Here is a 16,151-nt window from a genome sequence, read left to right as displayed (position 1 = left end):
TGTCACGGTGAATGATACTTGAGTTTTTGATTGGTGTCAAGTTGTATCAAACAATTTTTCTTAAAATGCTGACACTTTCTTTTATGTTAGTGTACATGAACTAGTATCTATAATTATGGATGAATACTTAGAGATGAACCAGCCTAGGGCTGAATATCTCTATAATAAAGTAATAATGAATATTAATAATAATAATTATGGATCAACAACACACGTCACACTCGCACTATGTTTTAATATCAAATTGCTGGAGCCATCATGGGGGTGGAAGCTGAGGTCCAGGTCAAATATTATCTCTTGGGCGACCATTGAAAAACACAACCCTCGGCGTAGACTGGCACTTGAGCCCAGATATCTAAATAGTTCTGTGTTTGCAGGAAATTATAATGCTGAACCCGCAGCTTCCGGAAGGTATGACCAGTTCCATGGGTTAGTATTGCTCAGTGAAGATAATTGTCAGACAAAAGAGGCACAAAACAAGCAACAAAGAAGGTGCGACGATTACTCTTTATCCCTACTGGTAACAGATAATGACATGATCTCGAAATTTTTTGTTGCAGACAAAACGGAAGCTGAATTTGTTGCGTACTTTTCAACTCGTGAATAATCAATTATTGCTAACCCAAAGTCGAAACTGTTTGATGATAGAGCTTCACCAGAGTTGCAGTGTTTACCGACTCGAAGTTACCGTTCGAAAATCGCAATGCAAGGCTTAAAAATCTCTAAACTCGTGGTGTACGATGTTAATCTCATTATTTTCAAGTTGGGACAAACTTATGTCGCATGGGTTTGTTTGTCGCAACAAATACAGGTTGCGACATTGTCATTATTGTTGCGCGATGGTTGAATTTTGATTCACTGGTATTGCTTGAAGTCAGGCCCTGAGAACGACGATATTTCATTACCCCGAATGCCACTATCCCGAACGCCATTACCTCGGATGGGCCATTACCTCGAACGCCATTACCCTGGACGTCATTATAATGGGGTAATGCATTACCCCGAAAGCATATTTTAGATGGATTATTCTGATGACCGGTTGTACGTATTTTTTTAAATAGGTATGGATGCTTTGGAATTAGGATCGACTTCTTCTTCTTCTTCTTCTTCTTCTTCTTCTTCTTCTTCTTCTTCTTCTTCTTCTTCTTCTTCTTCTTCTTCTTCTTCTTCTTCTTCTTCTTCTTCTTCTTCTTCTTCTTCTTCTTCTTCTCCTTCTTCTTCTTCTTCTTCTTCTTCTTCTTCTTTATGGCTTCTATGTCCCCACTGGGACTTGGTCTGTCTCGCTTCAACTTAGTGTTCTTTGAGCACTTCCACAGTTATTAATTTAAAGGCTTTCTTTGCCTGTCATTGCATGAATTTGTATATTGTGGAGCAATAACAATGATACACTAGGGTATCGCGCCACTTGGGCGGTGGCTTCTATATTCGTCTGCGTTCCACTATAACTCAGTCTATTTAGAACCAATTGACTTGAAATTTTGTACACGGGTAAATACTATACCTATCTCACTGCATTCCAAATTACGTCACGCTTTTAGGGGGGAGGGGGGGGGGGGTTTGTTATTACGAAAAATGTTGAGGTCCCATACAAAAAGTGTGACATAGGGGGGAGGGGGGTTGAAAAAGGTCGATTTTTGCGTGAAATAATTTATGTATGACCCCTAGCCTTAACCACTAGGCTAACTGGAGAGGCTGAATTGCCCTACACTTTTTAAAGTTCTTATCCTGGACATCGCGGTTTCGCGGTTGCGTTGGTGGATAGTCGTTTGGAATATACGACAACTAAAAACCTGACCCGTTTCTATGACAGTCCATTTGTGTGTCAAAGATGGGTAATAAAAGACGTTATAAAATTACGTTGAATGATCCTTGAATATCGACAGGACACTACATCCTCACACCCTTTCACCCTTTGCTTTTAAGTGGATGAAAACTCGAATATTGTGGAATAATCATTTATTTCAGCCAAAACATTATAATAAAATTTAATAGTCCGGTCACCTGGATTGATCCAGAAGGACCTCAAAAATGATCCTTGAACATCGACAGGACACTACATCCTCACACCCCATCACCCTTTGCGTTTAAGTGGATGAAAAGGCGAATATTGTGGAACAATTAGCAATTTCGACATTTCCCATGCATATTTTGTCGAACAAGTCGACGAGGAATAAAACAGGACTAAAACAGCTTGATCCTTCTGGATTCGTAGAAAATATCCTCAAAAACTATCTTGGATTATTGCCAGAATTCTATTAGAAAATATAAAAATCACAGGACGACCGGATTCCTTTGATTCGCCTTATATGCGAAAAACGCCTAAATGTATGTAATTCCCTGAAGGGTGGTTTGGCGCCGGGTAACAAAATCTATCTGAAACCGAACGCGTTGTCCAGGAAAAGACCTTTAAGAAGCATGGGACAATTCAGCGCAAAGCTTCTTTCAACATGCGAGAGACGGTGCAAGTTTATATCCCCTGAAAAAGGCCGAGTCCATTGTCCGAAACGTAGTACTTGTCTTGATTGAATGTTAGACTGAAAACCACCCGATAAAAAAGAAGGGTTCAAGGGTTGTCATTTTATCGCTTTGATTTGCAAAAAAATAAATGTTTCCCAACAATCCCATACAGACAAATAAAAATTTATTTTTATATACAGCCATTCCATAGAAAAACGATATAGTAAAACTCCGATTGTCATGAAACTTGGTGGGTTTGTAGTTCTTCGAAAATAATTAGACCCGTATTTTTTTTATTTTGTCATTAGGGTGACCAATTTATAGATAGGGTGGTCCTAAAAACCAAGGTTTTTAAAAACAATTTTTTTTCAAATTTTTGAAAAATTTTAGTTATTAAAAACCTTGAGTTTTAGAACCACCCTATCTGAAAATTGGTCACCCTAAAGACGAAATAAGAAAATGTGGGTCTACATAAAGTGTCTCGAGTATACCAAAGTGGAGAATCCTTGTCGTTTTGACAGGTCTCCTGATCGATTGGAACTATGGGGATGACACTAGATCGGCTGTTCCAATTTTGACGTTTCTCCTCTTTGTTTTATCCAGGCTCGTTAGGTTTACATACTTTCGAAGAACTACGAACCCACTAAGTTTCACGACAATCGAAGTTGCACTATATCGTTTTTCTATGGAATGGCTGTATAGATTAGTGTGGGACACAAAAAGACATTTCACTCCTGTACACTTTTTGAGTTCCATTTTGGCCCCATATCAACTGCCCAAGATTTCAGCTCGATCGGAGAAACTATATTTTCCTACCTCTGCATCAGTAATAAAATAAAATTCCCATTTTCCTTCTGAGAACTCTAGAAGATTTCACTACTAGAGCAATTAGCTACATTAGTAAATTATTGGAGTTCCCGAAAGAGCTCCAAGAAAGTATGCATATTTGAAATTAAAATTAAACTAGGGTCTTGTACTATTTGGCCAGGTGCACCTTTTTTGGGCACTTGCCGTTATAACTAAGTCAATTTTATACCAATTGATTTGAATTTTTGTACAGGGTTAGATACTGTACGCATCTCACCGTGTTCCAAAATTTAGGTCGTTAGGTAATAAATTGGCTTAGTTATAGCGACAAGTGCCCAACATAGGTACACCTGCCCAAATGGTAAAATACCCTATATATAATCCAGATATGACCAAAATCGAAAAAAGTGATACATTTTCTAAAAAATCTCTAAAAACCCTGAATAGGACGATACACTCACTGTCCAACACAAGACATTCTTCGCGTATGACATGCCTTACCCACTCCTCGCGCTTCCACTACCAATTACGATTTCTACCCTGTTCATAAAAAAACCGAAATGCCCACTTGTCGCGAAACATTTGAAAGGGGCCTATCTGCCTTTTGTAAACAAGCATGTTTCTGTCTCTATAGGGCCCATCTGCATCCACCCACACACATCACCACCCTTAACAGACTGCTTGAAGAACACTCTTTCTGATAAGGGTGTTGCTGTGCGCGGGTGAATGCAGATAGGCCCTACAGAAACAACAACGTGTTTGTTTACGCAAATCATATAGGCCCTATAGGCCCTTTCCAATGTTAGACCTAAACTTCCCCTTCCTTCAATAGACCACCCTGAGTCTGAGGCGAAAAATAACACAGCACCTAATTCGATTATGTGATTACATTTGACGTAATCCCATAAATCCGGAAGACGTTTTTTTTTCTCTCTTGGTTCACTCGGACTGGCCGGACGAAATGTTACCAAGAATATCGCAACAGTTATAACCGCTCTCTACTACCCACGTAAACCTCAGCCTGCAGTAGGCACCTTCCTACGTACGTACGTGTGTTTGTATGTGGGTGTCCTTCTTGATGTGTCCAATTTGGTTGGCCTGCTCTCGAACAATAATCTGGAAGGGGGGTTTATTAAATTATCATTCTGGTGCTCTCTTATTTATTGCCGCCTTGCGAGTTTGTTTTTTACGTTGCCGGTCCTCCGTGCTGCTGTGGGATACTGTCGTCGCTGGTCTGATTTGTAAATCAAACAGTTTTCTCGTACCCAGCCATGCTATGGTGTGCTGTTTGAGCTTGATTTTTCTGCATTTGGTACGAATATGCTTTGTTTTGCGGCGTCAGGAATGGAAAGGACAGGAATTCCCTCTATTAGGATAGTTGCAGAAAGCTAAAGGGTGTCCCTTGAAAAAATCTTAGATTTCTTCTGCCAGTTCCATAATGAAATTTCTAAAGGAATATCTGAAGGAATTTGGGTATTCTTGCAAGCAGTACGGCACCAGCTGACAGACTTTGCTCGCCATGCACAATAGAAGCGCAGATTGGCGCGCGTCTTAAAAGGTTTAAGAATTCATATAGCCCTCTAATACCCAAATTTTTGATTTTGATCTAAATATCATTTTTCGTCATCTAAAATCGATTTAAACATGTTTTGGAAGATGATTCTTTTTAATTCTCGATTTCGTGAATTTCAGTTTTCGATTTTTCTAATTTTTATTTTTGAACATCCTCACAGTAAATAAAAAGAAAATCGGGTTAAGTACGGTTCCTTTGAATTCCACTAAGAATTTGCATCCTTTGACAGATACGTATTTCGACCTCAACTGTAAGGTCGTCTTCAGTGTCTTGTACTTGACTCGACTACAAGACACTGAAGACGACCTTACAGTTGAGGTCGTATCTGTCAAAGGATGCAAATTCTTAGTGGAATTCAAAGGAACCGTACTTAACCCGATTTTCTTTTTATTTACAGATATTCCCCTAACAAGCCCAGGTTAATCATCATCCTCACAGTTTTATATTTTTCCTGGAAGCCTATTTGGGGTACGGTTTTTCTGAGATGAAAACATTTTGGGATTTTATGATTATTGTTAAAATATTTTTATTTTAAATTTTTTTCATAGAAAATTTTATTTTCCGTGTAATTTTAAGGAAAATAATTTTAGAGTGTATTAGATTCCTTTAACTTTTTGAAGCCGGAGGGGTCATATATGACCCCGGCGATGAAACCGAGTATAACAACCATGTTCGAAACCAGCGAGGTTGCGACAGCAGCGGCGAAACAATTCGGCTTCAAAGGGTTAAACTACAAAATTAAGATAGAATGATTTGGTAAAAATTAAAAATATGTTATTTGTAGCGATTCAATACAAAATAAACAATGACTTCTAGAAGATGGCTAAAACATCAATTTTTTAATGATTTTTAAACAATGTAAATACGCTTTGAAATACACCAAAAACAATTTTGAGATATACAAAACAGTTCTAAATACCAGCCAAAAATATAAAAATTTTGGTTTTCCACGAAACAAAAATTACAAAAATGCTCAAACTATACCCCGTCTAAAGGCGGGGTTGAGTATTAGAGGGTTAACGAACTTCTGACAAAAACGAACAAGTCGTATGGAATATCTGATGTTTTTAAAGCTCTGGGGCTGTAAAATAATCAGTCGACAATCTGGAAGAAGCGAACAACATACCTCTTGTCCTTACAAGCTGCTACCCCATGCTTCCACGAGTCAGTCGATGATTAAGACCGCCAGCTAAGCTGTGTGCTTAGCCAGGTAGTGTAGTCTGCGAACTGTTGTCCTTCTTACTTCAGCTAGATAGAGTAGGTACGTTCCGAGCGGCTGAATATGAAATCCTTCTTCCTTCTTCCCTAAGGGCATGTCAACAACTCTTACCTAAAAAACCTAAATAACATTACAGAATCTGAAAGTGACAGATTGTGAACGACTTTTAGCGCAAGAAATCGAAAAATAATCGGAAACTGGAATGTTTCAACCCTAGCCCATCAGAGTCAATTAAGGTTGAAGGATTCGTCATTGACACAATCGTCATCATTGAAAATTTGAAAGCGGTTTTCTCGTTCAAAACTAAAATTTCCGTAGTGAAAATGTATTCATTGTATTGTGGAAGCAGAATGGAGTACCTTTTCAATGCAAGCATTGATGTTTAGTGCGAGAAAACTGCTTTAGAACTTTCAATGATGACGACCGTGTCAAAGACGAATCCTCCAACCTTAACACAGCATGCCAATGCATGCAGTTTTAAGCTTGGAGATCCTAAGACTGAGCGAAGTCCTTTGGTTGAACTTTGGAGAACACAGGTAGTCATCGGGTGAAGTTCTGACGAGGCAATCCGTTTCTCGTTAGCCTAGAATTAGTTTCAAGGTTGTTTCCTGCTCAGCGCTCATGCTCACGCTGAATTCATGAAGTGAGGAGAGCTCAGATTAGGTTGAAGTTTTTTTTTATGAGTTCATTTTGAGGATCATTTTGACCAATTTACAACACGGATTCAAAACCTAACCATGATCTAATGTTACGCGCCAACCGATGATGCGGATATGAAAAACAAAAAACCCATAACGTTTAGATACAGCTACCTAAAAACTGACGTGAATAAGATCCCAAAAGGTGACATCAAGATCCTCATGGGCGACTTCAACGTGAAGGTTGGTTCCGGCTTCATGATCGTAGCAATCCATGATGTACAGCTCGCCATTGGCATAATACCACTGAACGATGAAGTCTTCAAATGGCAACTAAGTAACTTATGGGCGATTTCTTCACACTGGCTTAAGCGTTAAACCAGGTCTAACTATATGGGTAAGCCTGGCTTATCGGTCAAGCCGAGGTGAAGAAATCCACCCTTAGAGAATGGAATATTGAATGCCCTGTAATATATGTATTACATCAAGTCTACAGCCGTAATAATATCTTTTTTGTAATTACGTTGCGAAAAGTCTTACTTTTCCATCAGTGAAAATGCAGAGAAAATGCCTACTTTTCCGCAATCGAACAACAGTGCCGAAAAGTACTCCTTTTCGGCATTCTTAAGTGTGCCGAAAAGCAGTACTTTTCGGCACTATTGTTTGAATGGTCAAATTCATTATTCTTTTACTCTCGTCTTTTACTCATGTCCTGCAGATCATTTCTCGGCAGGCCTAATTGTATAAATGTACAACTCGTGCTGAAAAATCAACATTTGCAACTTGTTGCATAAATAACTATTTTGCTGTTTTGAGTTATACAGCATTATCAACCGCAATGATTGTATATATTTCATTTATTTAGCGTTGATTACAATTATAATAAAACTAAATGAACAATTCCTTATCCTCCTTATCCTCGGTCGCGTCCCACATTTGCCTTCAGATTTGTGCTTGAGATGTGACTTAGTTATATCTTCACCTAAACTGGAAGTTCTTAGTTGTAGGGAAGTTTAGTAGTGATCCTGAAATATCTCAAAGGTATTTTGGAATGGCTCTGAGTTTCACAGAAGTTCACGGATCTGGGTGGGTTAGACTACGTAACGTTACTTTTTATAGCATAAAGAATACAGATTTAAATTTGTTTTTGCTACCATGGGACTAGTTTTCTTCCACATTGGATATAGTTGTGCTTAACAATACGTTGATATTCCTCATCTAACATAGTTTTTCACGAATATGACACAGTCAGTATGTTGATTTCTGGCTCTACGTACGAATGGCATACACGCGACCTATTTCAATTCTAATGAATTTTTGCTCATGTATGAGCTTCTATCTGAAAATGTTTTTAATCTTATTTATTTTTTTGTTTTGCAATATTCTCACTTTTGGAAAGGGCGTATTTTAAAAAAAACCTTATAATCTTCTTAAAAAAAATAACTCGAAAACGGATTGATGGATAGAAATCATGTCTTTGAAGATGTTTGAGGATATTTCAAGGACTTTTAGAAGAAAAAAAAAATACTGAGAGTAATATTCATCGCGGATCTATGTTAGATTTTTTTTTATCTGGATTAACGAGATTTTTAGCCCTAGGCTAGTTCAGTAACAAATTTTGAAAACGACGTATAATCAATGCTACACCATTGATTATACGTCGTTTTCAAAATTTGTTACTGAGTTCATCTCGGGACCCACACTTTACTTCCCTTCCGAAGGAAGAACTCACATTTTGCGAGTTTGTCGGGAGTGGGATTCGATCCCAGGTCCTCGGCGTCTATGTTAGATGTCATACAATTTCAATTTTCCAAAATCCTTTCTCTTTGATTTGATTCTGTAGAAAGCTGATTTCCAGCCTCAAAACTTGCCAAGTAATCCATGATGATCAAATCGATTTTTAAAACGGTCAAAAAGAAACAATTTTTAGATTTTTTTTTATCCAAATTAGATTCTACGTACAAGGTTCAATGAAAAACTGTGCATAATATTCTTCCTGTATCTTACCATACCTACGTTACTATAAACACAAAAATTAAAAAATAATAAGAGAAAAAAATTGGACCTTGTTAAATGTTATTCGAAACGGTCTGAAAACTCGCATATCTGAGAAATAATTGATCCTTTTTTGATAAAAACTGTAAAAAAAAATCTCGAAAACATATTACAAAGTTCCGCACATTTTTCTTAATATTTATGACTCCAAATTTGCTGTAAGTTTAGTATGGTCTGACGCACAGGGGATGGCCAAAATGTTTGGGATAGGCAACTTTTTTTATCCCACAAAAAAATTCAACTTGCTGTAGCTTTTCACAGAGTGCATCAAAAAATCTCAAATTTTGACTGTTTGTCAACCTATTATGTGTGCATCATTGGTACAAATTTGGGCTCGATTGATTAATTTTTCGCGAAGCTAGAACCGTTTGGGTAAAACACTAATATTTAGACTACTAGTTTTTGAACTGTCATATCTCCAGGGTTGTTACGAGAAGGGTGGAAAAAAAATCCGCGCCAAATCCGCGCGAGTTAAATTTGAATCCGCGCCAAATCCGCGCGATTCTGGAATCAAATTCGCGCCAAATCCGCGAGAGTGTGAAGATAAATTTGTGTTTTTTTACTTTACGTTATTGAAGAAATCCATTAAACTGGAATTGATTAGTTGAGTGCTTGATGAAGAATGAACTTTTGATTTGTAAATCAACGCAACTCATCTCGATTACTGTAAGCTTTCTGCTTGAAATTGAAGACATTTCTGCAAAACTTCCGATTTTTTTTGCTTAAAACATCCCTTAAATATATTTGAACCAATTTTTGATAAGAATTCGTTAGACAAAATCTCAGGAGAAACATGCCCAGAACTAGGTACTGAATTCGTGGAAAAAATATAAAAAAAAAACTGGAGAAATTTAAAAACGAACTGAAATAAATAAATATATTTCTGTAAAAAAAACTTTGAAATAAACAGAACGTGGAGACTTTCTTCATGTATTTCTGAATATTTTTGAAGACCTGAATACAATTTCTTTAGAAGAATTTTTAAAACCAATTATAGAATTTGAATTTGAGAGTATCCTAAAGAATTCTTATAAGATCACTTCGATTTTTTTTGAGTAATACCTTAGCAATTCTTGAATGAATCTTCAGTGAGGAATTTTCTTAAGAGAATACTGTCCACTGAAATCCTTACAGGGTTCACTGTCCACTGAGTCCACTGAAATTCTTACAGGGTTTTCCTGGATTTATTAGGAGTTTCTCTAACAATTCCTGCAGTAATATATCCAGGAATGCCTGCAGAGATTCCCCAGAAATTTTCGCTAAAGTTTTCAGTAACAATTCTTGCAATGATTTATATGCCTTTTTCAAAAGTTTTCTCTAGGATTCCCCTCATCTGATTTTTCTCGAAATAAACTAGCTACTTATCTAGAAATCTCTTTTAAAAATATATAGCAGGTGACTTTTAAAATTGTACCGGTAATTCGGGCAGATTTTTTTCGGAACTAGTCTTTCGGCTTCTGATGAATGGAATTCATGGGAACAAATTTGATTTTTTTTTTTTTGAAAAACTTGTGTTCTTCCACAGTTGAATTTAGATACATTAGCATACCCGTAATGGAAATATTGGAGGAATTGTTGCACAACTTCTTCAGAGAAATATTTTGAAGAACTGATGAACTGATGAAAATCGTAAAAAATGCTGAAAACCAAAATGAAAACTTTCTCTAAATTCTTCACTAGCACACAGCGCCTTCTCGAGCACATTCGTCCGCTCCAAAATCCGCCCAAATAAAAACAAGAAAACAGAAACCAGTCCCAAAGTTCCGCTTGCTTTGTGTTTTTTTTTGTTCGGACTAAACAAGTTTGACGATATGGTACTCGGTTTTTAGTGAGCCGATTTGGCTGAAGATATGGCAACCGACATGAATTTACGGGAAATTTGAATTGTATTGAATTGATTGAGTTCTGTTCACTTCTTCCAAAGTTACAGATATACGGTGCGACAAAACAATAACACCAGACTTTAATGATGGTTATTTGTGGACAATTCAATAAAAATGTCCCCAAGTTTAAAAGACATTCTTAATTATAGTACTAGTACATATATCAATCATCGAACATCAGATACTCTGATATATCCTTTGGTAAAGGCAACCTGAAAGTGGCCCTATTGTTTTGTCGTTTCGTATATCTGTAACTTTGAAAGTAGTGAACAGAACTCATCATTCAATACAATTCAAATTTCCCGTAAGTTCATGTCGGTTGCCAAAATTTCAGCCAAATCGGCTCACTAAAAACCGAGTACCATATCGTCAAACTTGGCCATTTTGTATAAAAAATGACAGGTGGACGTATTGTGTTGTAAGACACTGTATATATAAATGCAGTAGCATACGTAGGACCACGCATAACTCGTGAATGAAACGTCCGATTCGTCGGCTTTGTGACTTGGACTTGAAAGTTAAATAACGCAAAGTTTGCCGGAGACAGCTGGTTTAACATATTTTTGAAATATATCGACTACCTACTACTATATCCAAATCTGGCAATTTAAACAAACATATTTCATAATTTTATTATCAAGTGTCGATAATCTTTCAATTATATACACACTACAAAAATCAATTCCGCGCCAAATCCGCGCGAGGGCCAAATTCCATGGATAAATCCGCGCCAAATCCGCGAAAATCGCGAAATCCGCGAAATTCGTGAAATCCGCGCTGTTGTAACAACCCTGTATCTCGGAAACCAGTGAACCGAATTGAATGAATTTTCTAACGTTTATCAACAATATATTGATACTTAATACGACGTTATAAAATGTAATATTTTCTCACGGCGAATTAAGTTATATCGGATTGAAATTTTTACCCATATCGAGAAAAATAAGTCAAATTTACAATACCACACAAAAATTACTGAATGTGTTCTTCCTTCAATCTAAATATGCTCTAATATATCTGATTAGAGATAACTTGAGAACAGAAGTGGAAAATCTTTGAATATCAACACTAAAAATTATTGACATTGATGTAAAAAAAATATATTTTTTCGAGAAAAATCCAAAAAGTGTCAATCCATGATAACTTTTTTCATTGTTTAAAAAGTACCTATGTTTTAGTAGTTTGTGAAACATTTACATATTGTTAGTGAACGTTCAAAATTTCATTCAATTCGGTTCACTGGTTTCCGAGATATGACACCTCAAAAATGAGTTGTCTGAAAAATAATGTTTTACCTGAACGGTTCTAACTTTGCGAAATATCAATCAATCGAGCCCAAATTTGTACCACTGGTGCACACGTAATAGGTTGACAAACAGTCAAAATTTGAGATTTTTTGATACGCTCTATGAAAAGTTATAGCTTGTTGAACCATTTTGTGAGAGAAAAAAAAGTTACCTATCCCAAACATTTTGGCCATCCCCTGTATCTCATTTTTTTATTTTGCTTGTTTGAGATATTAAGAAAAAATAAAAATTCGAGAATAAATAGTTAGAAGCATTTGACCATCCTGAGCTACTTGGAAAATTTCGAGGCTAGGAGTCAGCTTTCTAGAGAAAAATTTTAAAAAAAACGAAGGGTAAGGGTTTCGGAAAATTGAAATTATATGACATCTAACTAAGGTAAACTAAGTTCAATTATATGAACCTAACTCTAAGTTGAAGCGAGGCCGGCCAAGTCCCAGTGGCGACGTAGAGTCATAAAGAAGAAGAAGAGGAAGAACAAGAAGAAGAATATGACATCTAACATAGATCCGCGATGAATATCTTCAAACATTTTCGAAACATCAAATCAATCCAGCAAACCGTTTTCGAGTTATAGGGGAACCAACGTATTTTGGACACAGCGTTACACCAATATATTTTGGACACTTCCATTTGTTTTTGCCGTAAGTGTCCAAAAAATATTGGGTCGTTGCTGTGTCCAAAATATGTTGGTTCCCCTATTTTTTGAAGATTAAAACTAGGTACATATTTTTCAAACGCTCTTTTTAAAAGTTTTGTGATAAAAAAAAATAGTTACAGGTTGATTCAAAAGTAAATGATTCATGAAATCCAGCACATGAACAAAATCTCATTCAAATTAAAAAATATCATTTTTTTGTGTTTTGGACTGGAAATCTCTAGATCAGTGCTTCCCAAACTGTGCGCCGCGGTGCCCTGGTGCGCCACAGGCTTTTGTGTTGTGACGAAACAAACTCATTATTTAGATTGCGGAACAGCATTTTTTTTTTTGTTTAGTAAAACTAGTGTTGCTTCAAAAAAAATTGTTAAAAAACTTTGGTGCGCCGTGACATTTTTAGAAATTTCAAAGGGCGCCGCGATAGCAAAAAGTTTGGGAACCTCTGCTCTAGGTATACTTATATTTATTTAGCTGATTATTGATTCATATTCAGCAAATGGAAATTATGTCAGCAAGTGGTAATAGTATAGCTGAGAAGCTGGCTTTCTCCTAGTTGGGACGTTTCGCTAAGCAGCAGTAGAAGAAGACCATACAATAACAGAGGAAACTTTGTAAAAACTATAAAAATCACGTAGCACGCTATGTCCAAAGGGAAGTATTATGAAAATCGAATGTACCTCAAATGTTATTCCCTAGGATCATAGCTTTGGACCTCTAGTTTCAGAATCTGTGCGGTTTAAAATACCGTGGGTACACAGTTATGGATCCCACACAGTTACGGATCAATTCGATGTTTACGGTTAAATGTCGCCTTACTGCACAGCATGACATAACATAGCATAGTCTTCATAGCATAAACACTATAATATGTCACGCCATGCCATGCTAAGCTGCAACATACGACCGTAAACATCGAATTGATCCGTAACCGTGTGTGATCCATAACTGTGTATCCACGGTATTTCATCTTGGGTTTTTTGATATTTTTTATTTTTTTTTCCTATTTTTCCATACAAATATTGAAAAAGAGTCATTTTTAGGTCAATTTCGTCCCATATAAAAATGCATGGGAAAAAAACTCATGATGGATTATTTTAAACCACACATTTTCTGAATCTAGAGGTCCAAAAATATAGTTCTAGCGAATAAATTTTGAGGTACATTCACTTTTCATAATATTTACTTCCCTTTGGACATAGCGTGCGTAGGTACAGTATTTATAACAATAAAACTTTAGGTTTATATGCCGTTTTTTCCGAAACTTTAAAATTTGCGTTTGCAAGATCTTACACAGATCTAATATTGATAAACACCGATCTCTAACGAATCACAGCTTGATAACGATATGCAGGCAATTTATTTGGAAATTTATTATTCTGTTATGGAGCACGTGTACTCCATAGTCTGTACTGCTGAACTTCGAGCAGCAACACACTCAGTATTTTCACCTGGACAGTAATTTATGCAGCCATCATTCAAAGTTTCACTAACATAAATCTTTCCTCTTTCTCCACTTTCCCAACTCTCCAACCCCGCCCCGCGCTCAGGCATAATTTTGTCGAGTCACAGCCCACCGGTGACAACCCCGCTAGAACCGTGTCGGATAGCACCGTACGTGAACGTTCCATCGCTACGAGGAGCAGCCAGCGTGAACGTGGTGGGTCCACCCACCGGTGGTATGACATCTCCAGCGGGAGTTAGCGCAGCAGCTGCTGCTGCAGCCGCAGCCGCTGCTGCCAGCCATCCCGGATTTTCGTCGGCAGCGTTTTCCGCCTTCGACTCGGCGTTCATTTCGGCTGCGGCGCATCAGGTAATGTTCGTGAGCCTTGGTTCACATCTTTAATAAAACGTGTTTCAATAATGTGTGCTTTTACTCAAAATTCAAAAAAATGAAAATGTTCGAAAAAAAATACATTGGAACTGCATAACGTTATGAAATATTGAATCGATAGGTAGAAAGTAGAGTGGTTCTTATCTATGTACAGGAGGTGGCCAAAATGTTTTTCTCTCACAAAAAAGTTCAACATGCTGTAGCTTTTTATAGAGTGCATCAAAAATTCTCAAATTTTGACTGTTTGTAAACCTATTATATTTGCATAATTGGTACAAATTTGGGCTCGATTGGTTAATCTTTTGCGAAGCTAGAACTGTTCTCGTAAAACACTATTTTTGAGACAATTTATTTTTGAGCTGTCATATCTGATATCTCGGAAACCGTGAACCGAATTGAGTGAAATTTTGTACGTTTATTAACATCATATTAATGCTTCACAAGCTATTAAAACATAGGTACTGTTTCAATGTTGCGAAAAGTGATAATACATAGTTTAATACTTTCTGGATCTTTCTGGAAAACAAATGTAATTGTTTTACATCAATGTCATTAGTTTTGATATCCAAAGATTTTCTACTTCTGTTCTCGAGATATCTCTAATAAAATATATTAGAGCCCATTTGGATTAAAGAAAAAACACATTTAGTATTTTTTGCGTGGTATTGTAATTTGAGTTATTTTCCTCTACATAGGCAAAAATGACAAACCGGTATAATTTTATCCGTCGTGAAAAAATATTGTTATATTTTATAACGTCGTATCAAGTATCAATATATTGCTGATAAACGTAAAAAAAATTCATTCAATTCGGTTCACTGGTTCACGAGGTATGACAGTTCAAGAATTTGTTGTCTAAAAATAGTGTTTTACCAGAAAGGTTCTAACTTCGTGAAAGATTTACGAATCAAGCCTAAATTTGTACAAATGATGCACATAAAATAGGTTGATAAACAGTCAAAATTTGATTCTATGATGCACTCTATGAAAAGTTTCAGTTTGTTGAACTTTTTTGTGAGAAAAAAAGTTGCCCAACCCAAACATTTTGGCGATATATGTGCTTCAAATAAGACTGATATTACATATCATTTGTAGCCCTTAGCATGCTGAGCAATATTTTAAGTGTTACTTCTATAATATATATACAAAAGATCGGAGCAATTCAAACCTCAAATTTTCGCTTCTGTGTCGAGAAGAGAGAAACATCAGAACACATCCTCTGCCAGTGCTGAAAAATTCATTTTGTCATATCTAAATTCAATCATCTGTAGCTCATTTTAGAAGCTCATCCTGAAAATATGATATATGAAAAACTTGTGCATCTTGACCAGTTCTGCAAGAAAGTAACGAAAAAACCGCTATTTTTCGAATATTTAAGGTAAATGTCACGGACTACCTTCGAAAAATGCCAATGATATTCACGGTGAATATCATTTGGAATTTTTGAAAGGTTGTACGTGACATATACCTTAAATATTCGAAAAATAGCGAGTTTTGCGTGACTTTCTTGCAGAACTGGTCTAGCTGCACAAGTTTTTTATATACCATATTCTCAGGTTCAGCTTCTAAAATGAGTTGTAGGTGGTTGGATTTAGATATGACTAAATGAAATTTTCAGCATTGTCTATTTTTTGTCACTGATTTAACGTTTTGCTCAATGGCTGACGACCACGCTCTTTCAATTGGGCCATTTTACTTACATATATATTTACTGGGGAGTCAACAC

General features: G+C 36.5%; 1 protein-coding gene across 1 annotated transcript in view; it reads left to right on the top strand.

The window, feature by feature from the left end:
• LOC109409190 (homeobox protein XHOX-3-like) overlaps nucleotides 1–16,151 on the top strand; it is a 79,665-nt gene that overhangs the window by 62,835 nt on the left and 679 nt on the right. The window contains exon 5 of the mRNA XM_029871222.2: nucleotides 14,142–14,404. Within this exon, the coding sequence (XP_029727082.1) occupies nucleotides 14,142–14,404 (263 nt within the window). The remainder of the gene's footprint in view (nucleotides 1–14,141; nucleotides 14,405–16,151) is intronic.

This window comes from Aedes albopictus, chromosome 2 (assembly GCF_035046485.1).
Source record: "Aedes albopictus strain Foshan chromosome 2, AalbF5, whole genome shotgun sequence".
Classification (NCBI taxonomy): domain Eukaryota; kingdom Metazoa; phylum Arthropoda; class Insecta; order Diptera; family Culicidae; genus Aedes; species Aedes albopictus.
This window is presented reverse-complemented; position numbering and strand designations above follow the sequence as displayed.